Source organism: Tasmannia lanceolata, unplaced genomic scaffold, assembly GCF_043159265.1.
Source record: "Tasmannia lanceolata isolate RefF3 unplaced genomic scaffold, GAP_Taslan_0.1 ptg000013l, whole genome shotgun sequence".
Classification (NCBI taxonomy): domain Eukaryota; kingdom Viridiplantae; phylum Streptophyta; class Magnoliopsida; order Canellales; family Winteraceae; genus Tasmannia; species Tasmannia lanceolata.
In genome coordinates this window covers 38,668,783-38,686,030 of record NW_027518690.1, presented here as the reverse complement: position 1 = coordinate 38,686,030, position 17,248 = coordinate 38,668,783, and the positions used below count along the sequence as shown (strand labels likewise).

Genomic DNA, 17,248 nt, shown 5'->3' with positions numbered 1-17,248 from the left:
CATATGATGTTGCTGACTATGTTGACTTCAGCGGAATATCAAAGTTGGAAATTGAACTCCATATGGGGAAGGAGCGTTGTTGTTTCCGAGGTCTCGATCATTTACATGGACCTACTTCTCATTCCATTTGTGGGGATTTGATGATCTATAAACCGTCCCTAACGAACGATCGGCTCATGTTTGAGCATGATGAATCACTTCGTGCCGAACTGTTGCCAGGCTGGCATGGCGAGAAATAGAAGTGGTTGGTCCCATGCACCATGCCTGCTGCCTGCTCTTGTCATGCAGGCTCCCCATACTGAATAACATGGGGGCTGTTTGCCTTTGGTAAAGATGGGGAACATCTGCTCGCTGACCCCTGTTATCTTATTGAGTGTGGCCTATCATTCGTCTCTTAGATGGTCCCTTCCTTTACATGGATTCTATAACTTTAATTTTGACAGTTTGAGCTTAGGAAACCTAGGTCCCACCGGCATTGAGGGGCTTCTTTGTAGTGTGGAGAGAGTTGTTATTTTGAGCCTTTTCTGGGCCTATTGGAGTGGCTGCCACCAATGAGTCCAAGGTCCTTGTGCTTATGAGTGGGATCTGTTTGGTTGTTCCTCCTTCTTGATTTCCTGGTTGTGAAGAAGGACTCTGTTAACGTCATCCATTGGGTGAAGTTTCGTAAAGGTCACATGCGCTTTAGAGGAAAGCTTGGACACTGTGGAGGGACATGCTTTTTCTTCAGCGCGTCCTCTGTTTCGCCAATGGCAAAGTGGATTTGTTGGCTTGGATTGGGGTGGAGAAAGAGAGATGTGTTATCAGGTTTTTATCATCTTCCTTCTTGAGGGGCCATTGTATCTCATTTTGGTATTTTGAATCTGACCCTTGACCATTTCAGTCTAGGTGTTTCCTTTTGCTTTCCTCATTAATATAGCTTCACCATTCAAAAAACATGTAAGCGGCAAATAAGAAGTAAATATAAGCTACTTCGGGACACCAAACCTTCTCATATCTGCGAGGTTCAGAAGTAGCTTGAGAAGGCTTTTTTTTTGTTGGTATAGCTTGAGAAGGTTGACAGACATAATAGACTAATTTGAGGAGTGATTCTAATGATGGAACAGGGCGTAGAAGGTCATAGGAAAATTCACTAGGTTGAGACATATTTTAGAACCTTATTCTTTGTCCAGATATAAGGATTGAGGCTAATGGGCTGTAAAATTCTTTCGATTCAGGTTAAGAGGATTGGAGAAGGTACTCTTGTAATCTCATTATCTCCATTAATTATATACGTACAGACTAATGTGTTGTCAAAGTCAGGAAGTTGAAGCGTAAGAGGGCAATTCAAGAATATAAGGTCAGTTGGTGCTTAGATTACTGTTCTTTTGGATTCTCAAAAATGTTTGACATACTTGGTTGTTGTGGCGTCGGGGTGTGTTACGTGCCTAATTGGCCGTAACACAAATAAACAAAATAAAAAGAAAGAATAGAGAAGGGGATGGTTGATTTGAGGCAACCGGGACCTCCTAACGGCTTGGTTCGAGAAGAGCCATTACTCTCCTAAAAACATAGTTTCCATTTTGCTGTAAATTCTCTTCACCTTTATTAATGATAAACATGCCCTTTAAATAGAGCAATTACAGCCCGCGTTTTGCAGTTTCATGGATAACAGCATAACCCCAAAGATAAGGAACAATGAGAAAAATCAGGAAAAGTAATATCAGCCATGATTCCTAGTAACAACTACAACCTTAAATAACTCAAATAAAACATTTAGAAGCCTAAAACTTAGGAGATTTATTTGGGGAAGATTTCCATCCGTTTTTTGGAGAATCCATATTCGGCACGCATCGGGGTGAGGGCGAGTACCTAGATTGCCCCACTTGGGTTGAATAAATTAGTTTAGATTTGTGTGGAGTTTGTTATGGGTAGGAGTCTTTTAGATAGGGGTGGCAACGGGGCGGGTCGGGGCCGGATGTTGGGGTCCCCTTCCCCTTCCCCTCTGCGGGGAATTTTCCCCCTCCCCTTCCCCTTCCCCTCTGCGGGGATGGTGGGGAATCCCCCTCCCCTCCCCGCGGGGAATATCTAATCCCCTTCCCCTTCCCCTTCCCCTTCCCCTTCCCCTCCCCGCATCCTTCGGGGACAAAATCCCCGCCCCGCCCCCTCTTTGGAACCCAACCAAACCAGCAAACAGAGCTTCTTTCTTCTACGTCCATTACAGACAATATTGTGATGAATGCTATGATTCTATTCATGTGATCAACAAACAGATAGACAAAATAAGAAATGCATGGATGAGACAACAAACATAAATAACAACAGGACCTCATCTTTCAGCAATTTTCTGCATAAATTATGGAATGATAAATAGGAAATGAGCACCAGGATTACCTTCATTAACAGGCAGCCAATGTGCAAAAAGTAACTATTTCAGTAGTCACAATGAACTTTAAAAGTCCATAAGTGGGCGCTCACACACGCAAAATAATGTTCATTAGTTCATTCTGTATAGCATGTTAACCCTCAGATGAGCATGAGAAATGAGAATGGAGAAGAGAACAAAATCAACAAATGACTTATTTCTTTAACTGCAATTCAGTCTAGTGCTGACATGAAACAAATTTCTAGTAGCTAAATTTTTCTTGTTGAAAATTAAAACCTGCAATCCAACCCTAAAATTCTGTTGGCACTACGATTTTTTGATAATTGCATACACTCAGCGTCTCAGGCTCTCAGCTTGTCTTTATTATTTCAACATCTGTGAAAAGGTTATTATAGTTCCCAAAATGCTCTCAGAAGCTAATTAAAAGGAAAAGACAAGCTAAGTTTATGTTTGGGGGAATCTTGTAGCCGATCCACAGAGCTTCTAGTAGTTTTCCTTAAAAAAAACACTTAAAAATTTACAAAAAATGGCATTGATTAGCGGGGCGGGGCGGGGACAACTCCATCCCCTTCCCCTCCCCGCACCGGGGAATTTTTATATTCCCCTTCCCCTTCCCCTTCCCCTTTCAAATCGGGGAATCCCCTCCCCAAACGGGGCGGGGCGGGGCGGATCCCCGCTTTTTCGGGTGAAATTGCCAGCCCTACTTTTAGATAAGGATTATCTAGATTAGGGGTTTTTCTATAAATAACATGTACGCAGCCCTCTTTGAAGGAATGAAGAAACTTGTTTGAGAAATCATGTCTTGTGCAAAAAGGATGATTGATCCTTCCCTCGAAGTGGATCAAGAGGCTTATCTTCCCTCTAAGAAGATCAAATCCGTTACGAACCTAAATAGGTTCGTAATAGAGGAACCATTTCAAAAAAAAAAAAAAAGGTTCGTAATAGAGGGATCCATAATTTGGTGGTTATTTCAGAAGTTTCCATGGATCTTATGAGAGAAAGCTTAAAATCACTCCCAGAGGCAGGTTTTGAGGCAATTTTCTCTTCCACCGATCCTAGAATTAGGCTTGCTTTTATGTTATCTGGTGTTTTTTCTCTTGAGATTTTTTTGTTCTGCTTTGTAGACTGTAAGGTCTTTCCCCATTCATGGAGAAGCTGATCCAGTACAGGATACAGGCTTTGGGTCCAAGTCTGTTGGTTCCGTAAGTTCTTCCGTAATTTTTTGATCAGTGTCACTTCAGCGAGGAAAGGATGATGAATTGACCAACTTGGAGTGTTGAGTTCTGAGATGGCTACTTGCATTTCTTTTCCATAAATTGTGTTTCAACTTTCAAGATCTGTGAAAGCTATAATGTGTAAGGTGATGTTGATGTTCTATGACTGTTGGGTTTGAACTCTGCTTGGAAGGTTCTGTTAGCAACTGAATTGCTTTGAGATCTTTCTGTACAGGAAGAGAAGTGGGGTAGGATGCAGATGAACTGGTTCAAGTAAGAAGATTAATGTCTATGAATCAAGATGGCTAAAGGGTTGCATAGACTCTAGCTTATATCACTTTGTCACACAGCCTTTATATGTGCCTTGTGTACTTTGTGGACATGCATTGCTTGTTACATTAATGCATTTTAAATGGACCCTTATTTCTCACATTTACATTCGATCCAGGGAAAAAACATCATGGAAAAAAAATCCATGTAAAGAGAAATTCCAGGTCTAATGTGTTTACATTTTTCTTGAAAAGTTCTTGATTTTGGAAAAAAATTTCCATAGAAAATGAGTTTACCAAATGCTGGAAAATTCATTTTCCATGTATCCAAACAGCCCCTTGGAATCTATCTTCATTGAATTCATCTTTTTTGTGTCGTCCTTCAATTTGCCAGAAATGTACCAAAATCTAAATTTGACAGCCGTGTTGATAGAACTCTGAAGTTGTGGTGAACTGGTGATGCCTGTGTTACCGGGGCATTAAAATTTTCAGTTATGAATGGAGAGGTCCATGTCTACTCATTCTCTTGTCCCCGGGCTGTTCCGGTGATTGCCTAGCTCAAAATGTAGATTTATAAAAGTGGAGGTGATTTAGAGACCTGGGGTAGAACACACCCTTATAAGCTAGCCAGAGGGTGCCCATTCCCTGATAACTCATTCAAAGCCATGTCATTGTTCCGATGTGGGATAAGCCCTCTACGCATAAGCAACGTAGACAATCTTGCCCCTCCACGCGGCAGCAACGTGGGAACCACGAGATCTTCTCCGAAGTAACTTCACTATCCTCAAAAGGCATGGTTTTAAATCTCGGATTTCGGAGGGGACCGAAACTCCGAATTTCGGCCTTTACCAAAATTCGGATTTCGGTGGGGACCGAAACTGAAATTTCCCGAAATTCCAAATTTTGGCCGAAATTTTGGAATTTCGGTTTGAAATTTCAAACCGAAGTACCAAATTTTGGCCCAAAATTTAAGATTTTGGTGGGGTCCGAAATTAGTACCGAAACCGAAATTTAAAACCTTGTTCAAAGGTACATCGGGGTTACCGAGATCTTCCTCGAACAATTATTTCCATCCTCAAAGGTACACCGGGGTTACACACCCCTGCTCTGTTCTGATACCATTTGTTGATACCAAAGAGGATTTCAAAAGTGATCCTGTTCCTTTTCGGCGGGATTGGGATGGGGATTCCTTGTAGACCTAGAAGAAAAGAAAAGCCTTTGATTGTGTGGTTACGATTGTCCATTCGGTGCAAGATTGGCCAATACAATTTGATGCTCATCCAACAAATCAACAATCACCATCAAAGGATACCCAAAAAAAAAAAAAAAAAACATTGCCGCCAAATGTGATCTTTCTCTTCCTTACTCTACTTCCTTGTAAAAGCTCATGTCTCTATCGACTATAATTATAGAGAAGCAAGCACTTGGAAACCCCATAAAACGTATTAAAATGGTTATGATGGCTCTCATTCAAGTGCAAATGCACTGAATTAAGTATGCTTGTAAAAGAAAGGGATATGAGGGGATCTTTGTCTTTATGGGAAGGAGCATACTACACTGTCAATATGTTAGCTTGCTAGGAGTGGAGAATAGCTAGTGGGGGTTGTAACAAGTACTTGGGAAGTTTGGGTACCTTTGAGGGATTCTTCTATGGATTTTCTACTAGCATGGAGCTATGATAAATGAAGGAACATTATAGTCGAGCTATGGTGAATGAAGGAACATTAGAGAGGAGGAGGAGAAGAGTCGAGGGTAGTGTTTTGAGAGAGAGTTGGAACTTTTTGGGTTAATAGTGTGAAAATTATGGGACAATCAGTTACATATGTCTCTCGAACTCAGATTTACATTTTACTTTTTAGTCCAATAATTTTTTTGACTCACTTTGGGTTCTTAAAATTCAAAACAAAGGGGGTCTTAACTTTTGACTACAATAATCAGTTTTGGACCCACAATCGGTTCTTAAAAGTCGAAACAAAGGTGACCTTAATTTTGAGTCCAATAATCAGTTTTGGACTCATCCAAAACGAACAGGGCCAATGAACAAAGCCTCCTTGGAACTTGGAAGGCACTAAATTGATCTTTATTTTACTTATAATCTCTTCGCAATTAGGTCCTTAAGGCCTCTTTTTGAAAGCTATAAACTATATCGTTTCCAAGACTACCATAATCTGGATTTGCTAGGCAATTTTGCGGCTCACTTTTTCAGTAGAGAACAGCCACCTCATATGGCATTAAATGAAGAAGACAAAATCTGCTAAAATGTGAGCCTGTGTGGCTGTTCTCTCCTCCAAAACTGAGCTGCGAATTGGATTTCAACGAAATTGAGTAACAAATCCCTCACAATTATTATTTGCAGATAATTATATTTAGGTATTTGCAAAGCAATTTCGCGGAAAGCCATTTTGTAGCTCGCTTTGGCAAAAGAGAACAGCAACACACGCTCACATTTTAGCATATTTTGTCTTATTCATTTAATTCATCTGAGTTGGATGCTCTCTTTGCAGAAGTGAACTGCCAAAGAGCTTTATGCAAAATTCCCTATCAATTAATTAGGGGAATGATATCAGTGCAGCCATACTTTAATAATTGCACAAAGGCAGCTTCTCTTTTCCTTTTTAATTGGGTTGTAAGAGCTTCTTGGGACTGTAATAACGATTGACAGCTCTTTAAATAATAAAAGACATGATGGGTGGGCAATTATCAAAATATAGCTGTTCTGATATCATTTTCCTTAATTTATATAGGTTTTTGGTAACTAGTGCCATATGATGGGTTAAGGTGCATTGGAAACATAATTTTACATAAGTTTCCAATGAAAAAGTCTTAAAACACATGTAAAGATCTCAAAACATTCTAAAAAGAAGTGTAAAATTAGCAAAACCCAGTTTATATTTAACTTTGGGGTTTGCTAGCTTCCATCGCGAAAGGCATTCCCCAGATGCTCTACATGTATACCTGGCAAACGGGTGGGCCGGGCTGGATCAACCCGCGGGTGATGCGGGTGCGGGTCACACGGGTCGGGTCGGGTCAGGAAATGACCTGCATTTTTGCGGGTCAGAATTTACTTGACCCGCGCGGCCCGCGGGTGGGCCGGGTCAACCCGCGGGTCACCCACAAATTCAAACAGTGGTTAAATTCAAACGATTTTTTTAATTTAGGAAAATGTTAAAACTTAAAAGTAGGGTATGGCCGGCACCGTGGGATGATCCAAACCGTCAATTAGATGGCCCACAGCCTAAATATGTGCCCCAAAAATCATTTCAATAGGTTGATCCCAACCCTCCGATCTAAAGAGGGTTAGGATCAAGTGATCAACCCTCTAACATTCAAATCGGAGGGTTGGGATCAACCTATCGTGCTAGCCATAACCTATTCAGGCATCAAACCCTTAAAAAATAGATTAGCATGACAAAATCACCATCCTTTGCATTAGAAAAAAAAAGCCATCTAACTAGATTAGCATAACAAAATCACCACCTTTAAAAAAGCGAAGTGACTTGCGGGTGCCCGCGGGTTGACCCGACCCGACCCATGTTTTTGTGGGTTGGGTCACCTGCGGGTTATTTTTGACGGGTCACTAAAACTTAGACCCCGTGCCCACAAATTTGCGGGTGGGTCGGGTCGACCCGCGGGCACGGGTCGCTTTTGCCAGGTCTATCTACATGTCAAAGCTACCACCTCATGAATGATGACAAAATCTGCTAAAAAGTGAGCCTCTGTGGCTGCTGTGACATGTGACAGAGGCCCTAAGAATTTGTGAGCATTAAACATGAGAGTGGGCTTGATGTGGCTTCCACATCTCGTCAAGAGTCTAAAAAAAAGCCTCCACTTGGTAAAACTGACCGTTGCCACATGTGCACATGAGTATGTTCCCTCTTCGATAATTCAGTCCCTATTCACGCCACTTGTTTCGGTGGTCATAAGTAGACACGGATTTTTATATTTCCATGCTTATGATGTAATTTCATAAAAAATAGTACGAAAGAGCTGCCGACACGTGAAAGCTCCCATAGGGTTGAAATCACATACAAAAAACAGCACCGCGAAACACGTCACATGGACCTTTTCATGCAGCGATGGAGATGCTCTCTAGCCAAAATAAAAATATGACCAATTAAAAATTCAATCCCCATTCTAACTTTCATATAAATTTTGAGAAAAGTGTTTACTCTAGGTGGAGTAGATACTTTATCTACTCTACTAGCCCACGTTGTTTGGGTGATGCAAACCATTCATTTGATGGGCCCTGTTATAGATACGGCGTGGCCAAAAAATCAGCTCTACAGGATCAGTCCAACCCTTCGAACTGTGGAGGTTAAAAATGGACAGATCTAGGCCACAGTGATTCTGGCCGACATAGTAGATACGTTATCTACTCGATTGAGTAGAAACACTTTTCTCATAAAAATTTTCCAAAATAATATACTATTTTGTAAAAAAAATGACCAACTTGACAATTAATTTGTACAAAGAATTTTAAATTCCTTTTTAATTAAAACCACAAACAAGGAGAGGACCCTTCGTCTCAGTGTGGTTGTCTGCAAAAGAATATTAGAAATTGAGTTGTGTCTTAATTTTCTTCCACATTTAAAACTGAGTCACAAAGTAACTTAACTTGGATAATGAAAACTCAACTTCAATAGTCAAGCAACTTCACATAATTAGAAAATGGGAAAATTTTCTTAAATTTTTCTCTAAGTTTAAAATACTATAAAAATGAAAAATGAGAAAATACAATAAAATGACTTCTAGGATGTGAAATTCATTTAGAAGAGGGTATTTCGATCATTTTAAAATAACATTGGTATTTTTATAAAATAAAATAATATATAATTGGAGGAATGCTAAACTGAGGGCACCCTTGCAAAAATGGGATGAAAGGGGGCTCCCATTGGATCCCTGTCACCATAAATGCACTGTGGTGAAGTTGATCCAATGGGGGCACCCTTTCATCATGTATTTGCAAGGGTGCCCCTCAGTTTAGAATTCATCATCATCATCATATATATATATATATATATATATATATATATATATATATATATATATATATATATATACACACACACACATTAGTAAAGCACCCTGCACGATGCGCAAGCGAGGAAAAAAACTTAATAGTTATAAAATGAAGCCTTAATACTCTTCGTTAAAAAAAAGAAAGGAAAAAAAATGCATTGATTCTAATTATTTCAATAAGAAAGAATATAACATAAGGAAGTTTTGATCTAAAGAGGTTAAAAGGAGGCCGTACTTTACCTTTTGTAAAAATATTGAACTGAAGGACTTATATGATAAAAAATCTTTCCATTTCAAAAAAAGATCGGCCTATGCTGGAAGGCCTTATAAACCCGTATTTTTCTAAAAGTGCTGTACAACCTGCACCATAGGAAAATCCAAACCGTCCATTTGATGGGCCACAATGTAAATAGGTTGCACCCAAAAAATTATTTCCAAAGGATGATCATAGCTCTTAGATCTATAGAGGGAATGCATATTATGGAAACCTTTCTAGATGGCAGGGTTGAAATCATCATAAGTAAATAATTTTTTGGTCACAATGTACTTACGCCCATCAAATGAACGGTTTGGATCATCTTATGGTTGAGGCTGTACTGTACTTTTAGAAAAATATAGGACTACAAGGGCTTACACCATGTAAAATCTTTAAAATCTCGATTCAAGTTTTCACATTGATTTTGGAGCGTCAATGATTTATAATGACGTGAAAGCCATATTTCCCATTTAACGGCTGGTAAAAGCTATTACAACTCAAAGCAGCCAATTAAAAAGGGAAATCCAACGTGAGTTTGTTTCACGAGATTTTATATGCGGTAAGCCCATATCGTCCCGTGTTTTCCAAAAAATACTGAGGCTTACTCCATAGGATGATCTAAACCGTCCATGTCATGGGCCACAATGTAGCTTTCTTGGATGTTGGCTACAGAATCCCTTTAAAAGTTTATGCGACAGACCGGGCGAAATGCCTTTTGCGATGGACCCTAGTAATTCTCTTTTATAAGCTATTGAGACTTTGTTTTGAAGATCAACCTATTTACATTGTCAGTCATCACATGAACGGTTTGATCATCCTATCATATGTTCCGTGTAAGTTTTTTTGGGACATACTGTACTATAAGGGCTTACATCATATAAAAGTTGAGAAAACGGTTCCTACACATATGTGTAGATAAGTTATCTACACACTAGCTTAAAATACAGTGGGGGCCACATTATTTGGGTGATCCAAACCATTCATTTTTAAGGTCCTCACATAGATAGGATGTCCACAAAAAATCAGATCCATAGGATCATCCTAACCATTCGAACTGTGGAGGCAAAAAATGGACTAATTTGTGAAGGTTTAAAGACATCCATTTTACCTCAACAAATCGTATGGTTGGGATGATCCTATGGATCTGATTTTTTGTAGACACCCTATCTATGTGATGGCCTTTAAAATGGATGACTTGGATCACCCAAACAATGTGGGCCCCCACTGTATTTTAAGCTAGTGTGTAGACAACTCTCTACACATATGTGTAGGAACCATTTTCTCATAAAAGTTTTTGTTTTATGCATTTTAAATCATCTGATGTGGATTGGATGTCTTCACATGCAAATGACAACAATTATACCATATCATAGGATGATCAAAACTGATGGGGAGCAAAAACGCAAGCCTATCACAGGCCGCCACCTGTCCCGCCACCTGTCCTGGGAGTAGGTGAGCTCCAGCCTCTAACAGGCCACCACCTATCCCGCCACCTGTCCTGGGAGTAGGTGAGCTCCAGCCTTTAACAGGTCACCACCTGTCCCGCCACCTGTCCTGGGAGTAGGTGAGCTCCAGCCTCTAACAGGTCACCACCTATCCCGCCACCTGTCCTGGGAGTAGGTGAACTCCAGCCTATAGCAGGCCGCCACCTGTCCTCGCACAGGTCATCCCACGTCACCACATTTCCCTCTATAAAAGGAAGTTCAAAGCTCAAACCAAGGGTAATGAAAAAGGCTTCCTCTCCACTCAAAACTCTTAAACTAGCTCTGCACTCCTGCTCATAAACTGACTTGAGTGTCGAAGGGCCTGTCCGGAGTAACACCCGGGTTGGTCTTCTGACCTCGTTTGCTACTGTGCAGAAGACAGCTCCCTAACTTCGATTCCTCAGAAATCCGCCCCTCGGGTCATCCAGCTCAGCTCTTACGTCATTGTCGTAACTGTTACCGATTTTCGGTCTAACAGATTGACGCCATCTGTGGGACCCCAGAACTAAAAGTTGTTCATATCCCTTACAAAATGGCAGGGCGCAAGAGTGTGCGAATACCAACCGCGCGGACGACTCAAGGTGCGCTACCTCGCAGGACCCGGAGTGAGCGAATCGCCTCACTGGTGGTGGCAGCCTCTGCTACAACTGAACAGAGCCCGGCTCGTTCGGAACATCTCAACCCTATGCTCACTCCGGATCAAATTCAAGCTTTTTTCCAGCAGATGACGGCTCTGGTTGGTCAATATCAGTAGCTACTGCAAGTGCCTCCCCAACCTCCTCCAGAAGCTTCTCGACCCATACAGGAAAGGTCGAATATTCACAGAGAAGAGGCGGCACACAACAGTGAAGACCGGACTCACCACTCAAGGCAAGTCCGTCGCTCCGGGGCCAGGCATGCGCATACGGAGCCTCACCGTCGCCAAAGGCCACGGTCCCGCTCCCCCCGAAGGCCCCGAGCTCGTGAAAACCGCACGTACCACGAGAGGTCCCGGCCTCGTCAAAAGAGTCCAAAAAGTCAGTCCGGCTCTGCGGTGAGTCCGTCAGTAGGAAGAAACAGATCACCGGGCCAGCCAGACCGCAGAACTGATCTGATGCTTCAAAGGATGGAAGAAATGGACCACCGCATAGAAGAACTGGCCAGAGATCAGAGCCGGCCTACTGTGCGAGCGTTCTCGAGCAGAACGCCATTTACCGACGATGTCATGGGTGCCCCAGCACCCAGAGGGTTTAAAATGCCTACCGTCCCGCAGTATGATGGAACCACTGATCCTGTGGACCACTTGGAGACCTTCAGGACAATGATGCTCGTCCACGGAGCATCCGATGGCTTCCTCTGCAGAGCATTTCCGACAACATTGACCGGTGCAGCCCGGGACTGGTACTCCAGGATTAAACCGAACTCCGTCGGCAACTTTGAAGATTTCGGGGAGGATCTGGTCCGCCATTTCATGAGTAGCCGCAGGCCAAGGAAAACAACAGCGTCCTTGATGGCCTTGCACTAGGTGGACAATGAGCCTCTGAAAATGTCCGTCCGCCGTTTCAACAGGGAGGCACTCCAAGTGCCAAACCTAGATCCCTCAGCTGCCATGAATGAGCTTCTCGCGGGCGCCAGATCCAATGACTTCCGCCGCTCAGTGGCTCGCCAAAATCCGCACTCACTGGCGGATCTAATGGCCGGAGCTGAGGAGTATATAACGGTGGAAGAAACGATGGCAGCCCTCGACTCAAATCGGAGGAGAACCTCTGAAGACAAGAACCCTACCAAGCAGCGTAGGGATGATAAGGCCCCCGTCCCCAGGAGAGAGAAGTCCCCTCAGAGGAGAGAAGAGAACTTCACGCCTCTCAACACCTCGAAAGCACATACTGGCCGCTATCAGCGGAGAAGAATTCGTGAGGTGGCCAGCTAGAATGATCTCCAAGGGAAATAAAAGAGACCAATCAAAATACTGTCGGTTCCACAAGGACCATGGTCACGACACAGATGAATGCTGGCAGCTCAAGGAAGAAATCGAGCAGTTGATTGGCCGGGGCTATTTGAAAAAATACGTCCGAAGTGACGGCCGTAGACCGGAAAAAAGAGAAAAGAGTCCTTAGGGCCGCAGCCCTCGACGGTCGCAGCCGCCCCCTGCCCGGAATAAGTCTCCTCTGCCATCCAGTTCACAGTAAGAGGCGCATCGATCCCAGCCAAGGTGAGTCATTGGCACAATTATGGGCGGACCGGCCGCAGGGGGCACATCAACTGCTTCTCGTAAAGCATATGCCCGCCGGGTAAATGCCGTACACACATGCAGCAAGAAGACAAAAACGGAGAACGAAATCTCCTTTTCAGACGCAGGCTTGGACAACCTGATACTGCCCCACGACGACGCACTGGTCATAACCATGCTTATCGCAAACTGGGAGGTAAAGAAAATTCTAGTAGATAATGGGAGTTCGGCGGATATCCTGTACTATCATGCCTTCCAAAAAATGATGATAGGCGACGACCGTTTGAGGCCGGCGAACTCGGAATCTGTTCGGCTTCTCAGGAGAGGTCGTGAAAGTGGAGGGCCAGATTGAACTCCCAGTCCTCGTCGGAGAACCGCCCTGTCAAGCGTTCACCATGGTCAATTTCCTGGTAGTGAGGGCCATTTCAGTCTATAACGCTATCTTAGGACGACCTGGCCAGAACCTGATTCGTGCAGTGGCTTCGGCATATCACCAGAAGATGAAATTCATAACGCCAAACGGCGTGAGTGAAGTTCGGGGAGACCAACCCCAGTCCAGGGAGTGCTATGCAATGATACTTAAAGGCAAAAATGCTGTTGAATCGCTGCCAATTGAGCTACTCGACTTAAGGGACGAACTCCGGGGGACTCAACCCATCAAAGACCTCATCTCCATCCTGCTGTGCCCAGACGATGATGAGAAAGTCGCTTTGATCGGCTCCTCTCTAAGCAGCAGCATCCAGCGCCACCTTACCGAGTTTCTTCAAGACAATGCTGATGTTTTTGCGTGGGCTCCCGTTGACATGCCTGGCATTGACCCGGAGATCAGCACACACAGAATTGGTGTAGACTCAACCTACAAGCCAGTGAAACAGAAAAGAAGGCATTTCGTCTTCGAAAGACGGCTGGCGATAAAAGAAGAAGTAGAAAGGCTTTTAAAGGCTGACTTCATTCGGGAGATTCAATATCCGGACTGGTTGGCAAACGTAGTCCTGGTCAAGAAGACAAATGGAAAATGGAGGACCTGCGTTGATTTCAGTGATCTGAATAAGGCCTGTCCTAAGGACAGCTACCCGCTCCCAAAAATTGATCAGCTCATCGACGCCACCGCAGGCCATGAATTGCTAAGCTTCATGGACGCTTTCTCCAGATACAATCAGATAAGGATGTATGAATAAGATATACCAAAGACCTCCTTCGTGACAGATCAAGGGACCTACTGCTACCGTGTTATGCCCTTCGGCCTCAAGAACGCCGATGCCACTTATCAGAGGCTCGTGAATAGACTTTTCCAGAACCAGATCGGCCGTAACATGGAAGTCTACGTTGACGATATGCTGGTCAAAAGCCGAAGTGCACAGGACCACGTATCAGATTTGAGAGAAACATTTCAGGTCCTGAAAAAACACGGCATGAAGTTGAACCCCGCCAAATGCACCTTCGGCGTCAGCTCAGGAAAGTTCTTGGGGTTTATGGTAAGCCAACGAGGGATAGAGGCTAATCCAGAGAAGATCAAGGCTGTGGTGGAGCTCACTCCACCCAAAACTATCAGAGAAGTACAGCGGCTCACAGGAATGATAGCCGCGCTGGGGCGCTTCATCTCGAAATCCGCAGAAAGGTGTCTACCCTTCTTCAGCGCAGTCAAAGGACTCAAGACAGCGCCCTGGACAAAGGAATGCCAGACCGCGTTCGAAGAGTTGAAGCAATATTTGTCCTCCCCGCCACTATTGACAAAGCCGGAACCAGGTGAGGAGCTACTCCTGTGTCTCTCCATGAGCCCCACGGCTCTGGCAGCTGTCCTGGTTCGTGAAGAGCACCTCCAGCAAAAACCTATCTACTATGTTAGCAAAGTTCTCCATGATGCCGAAATCAGATACCAGCGGGTCGAGAAATTGGCTTACGCGCTGGTAATGGCGGCCACGAAGTTGAGGCCGTATTTCCAAGCTCACACTATAAAAGTCCTGACCGATCAGCCGCTCAGGCAAGTTCTCCATCGACCAGACATCTCGGGACGACTCGTAAAATGGGCCGTGGAGCTGAGCGAGTTCGACCTCCAGTACGTACCAAGGCCAGCGATAAAGGCTCAAGTGCTGGCGGACTTCGTAGCTGAGTGCACCATCCCCCAGCAGACCACCGAATCTGAAGTTGTTCAAACCCCAGTTGTGGAAAAGTCAATCACGACTGAGGAATGCACAGCAGGGGGACTGAAGCAGAAGTCATCCCCTCACCAGGAGAGCAGGGTCTATCAACCGCCGAACCACTCTGGGAAGTGTACGTTGACGGGTCTTCAAACAAGGGTGGCTGTGGTGCCGGTTTGATTCTCACCGGACCCGACAGCTTCACCGCAGATTATGCCTTAAGGTTCGGATTCTGCGCATCCAATAATGAGGCAGAATATAAAGCCCTCCTCGCCGGGATGAATCTTGTCATTCAAGTCAAGGCCTAAAGGCTGAGAGCATACTGCGACTCTCAGTTGGTTGCAAACCAGATCCAAGGGGTCTATGAGGCCCGTGACGAACGCATGGTCAAGTATCTCTCCAAGGTCCGCCAGCTAGCCAGCAAGTTCAAAAGTTTTTAGGTCATCAGAATCTCCAGAACAGAGAATACAAAAGTAGATGTGCTGTCCAAGCTGACCGCCTCCGGATACACCACCCTCGGGAGTATATGTATGGAGTTCTTACAGAAATCTAGTATCGAAAGTAAGGCCGCTGAAGTAATGCAGGTAGAGCACGAATCGTGCTGGATGGACGAAATCATTGAATACATGCGCAGCGGTAAACTTCCTGAAGCCAAGAAGGAAGCCCGCAAAGTAACACAGAGAGCCGCCCGATTTTTCCTCAGTGATGAGAGCCTGTACAAAAGATCGTACACCTTCCCATACCTGAAGTGTCTCCGGCCAGGTGACGCCGCCTACACTCTGCAAGAGACTCACGAAGGAATTTGCGGAGAACATCTGGGGGGCAAAGCCCTGGCAATCAAACTGCTACTCAGAGGTTTGTACTGGCCCACCTTAAGGCAAGACGCACTGAATCTGGTTAGAAGGTGCGAGAGATGTCAGAAATTCTCTCCCAGCATCCACCAGCCTGCCGTGGCGATGGCCCCAATCATCAGCCCACACCCCTTCGCAGTATGGGGGATGGACATCCTGGGCCCCTTTCCTCCGGCCTCTGGGAAACGCTCGTTTGTGGTAGTGGCGATTGACTATTTTACCAAATGGGTAGAGGCTGAACCTCTAGCCCAGATCACAGAGAAAAACGTGCAGAACTTCTTCTGGAAGTCAATAGTTTGCCGATTTGGGATTCCCCGCGTTTTGATAACGGACAACGGTAAACAGTTCGACTGCCGGAACTTTCGGAAGTGTTGCTCTGACCTGAAGATTGAGCAGAGATTTACTTCAGTAGCGCACCCCCAGACGAATGGACAGACAGAAGTGACAAACAGAATCCTGCTCCAAGGAATTAAAAAGAGGCTGGATGATAAGGCTGGCCGATGAGCTTTACCACGTTCTATGGGCGTATCGCACCACTCCGCGCACATCGACTGGAGAGTCACCGTTCAACTTGTCCTTTGGAACGGAGGCGGTGATACCCGTCGATGTGGGCGCCCGGTCTCCCAGAGTCACCAGCTTCAATGAACAATTCAATAGTGACGGGCTCCGTGCAAATCTCGACTTATTGGAAGAGGCTAGGGAAGAATCCCGAATCAGAGTCGCCGCCTACAAACAAAAAATATCCAACTACCACGATTCGAAGATACGCCCCAGAAACTTCCGGACAGGAGATCTAGTCCTGAGGAAAGCTGCCGTCTCCCAACCAGCGAAAGTCGGAAAACTCTCCCCGACCTGGGAGGGGCCGTATCAAGTAAAAGAAGTCATTCGCCCGGGAAGTTATAAGCTGGGGACACTGGAGGAGCATCTGCTACCCCACGCCTGGAACTCAAAGAACCTCCGCCAATATTACCAATAGAACGCCCAATGTAAGTGACTTGTAAATATGTACATATTGAATATGAATGATAATTACTCTTTTGTAGCTCTCTTGTAAATCTCCGCGCACCATACAGAGACCCAGTTTGCTAAAACAGGGTACTCGTTGCTGAGAAACCCAGTTCATTAAAACTAGGGTACTTGCCGCTTGGTTCGCTGCGGCTCGTTTCCACGCAAAAATTGGGAGCCCACTCCTGGTTAGGAACAAGCCGGACAGCAAAAACCAAAGCCGCCTGGAAACCCAGTTTACTAAAAACTTGGGTACTTATATCTGGAAACCCAGTTCACTAAAACTTGGGTACTTATATCTGGAAACCCAGTTCGCAAAAATTGGGTACTTATTATCTATTTGGAAACCCAGTTCACTAAAACTAGGGTACTCGCTGCTTGGTTCGCCACGGCTCGTCTCCGCAAAGGCCGGGAGCTCACTCCTGGTCCGGGACCAGCCCG

At 44.6% G+C, this 17,248-nt stretch overlaps 1 protein-coding gene across 1 annotated transcript; it reads left to right on the top strand.

The window, feature by feature from the left end:
• The first annotated feature begins 16,286 nt into the window (after positions 1-16,286).
• LOC143891219 (uncharacterized) lies at positions 16,287-16,778 on the top strand. The gene has a single exon (XM_077395846.1). The coding sequence runs from the start codon at positions 16,287-16,289 to the stop codon at positions 16,776-16,778; it is 492 nt and encodes a 163-aa protein (XP_077251961.1).
• Positions 16,779-17,248: the final 470 nt, after the last annotated feature.

Excerpts from the sequence above, each read along its gene's own strand:
- LOC143891219 (XM_077395846.1), top strand. The coding sequence starts at position 16,287 with ATGATAAGGCTGGCCGATGAGCTTTACCACGTTCTATGGGCGTATCGC.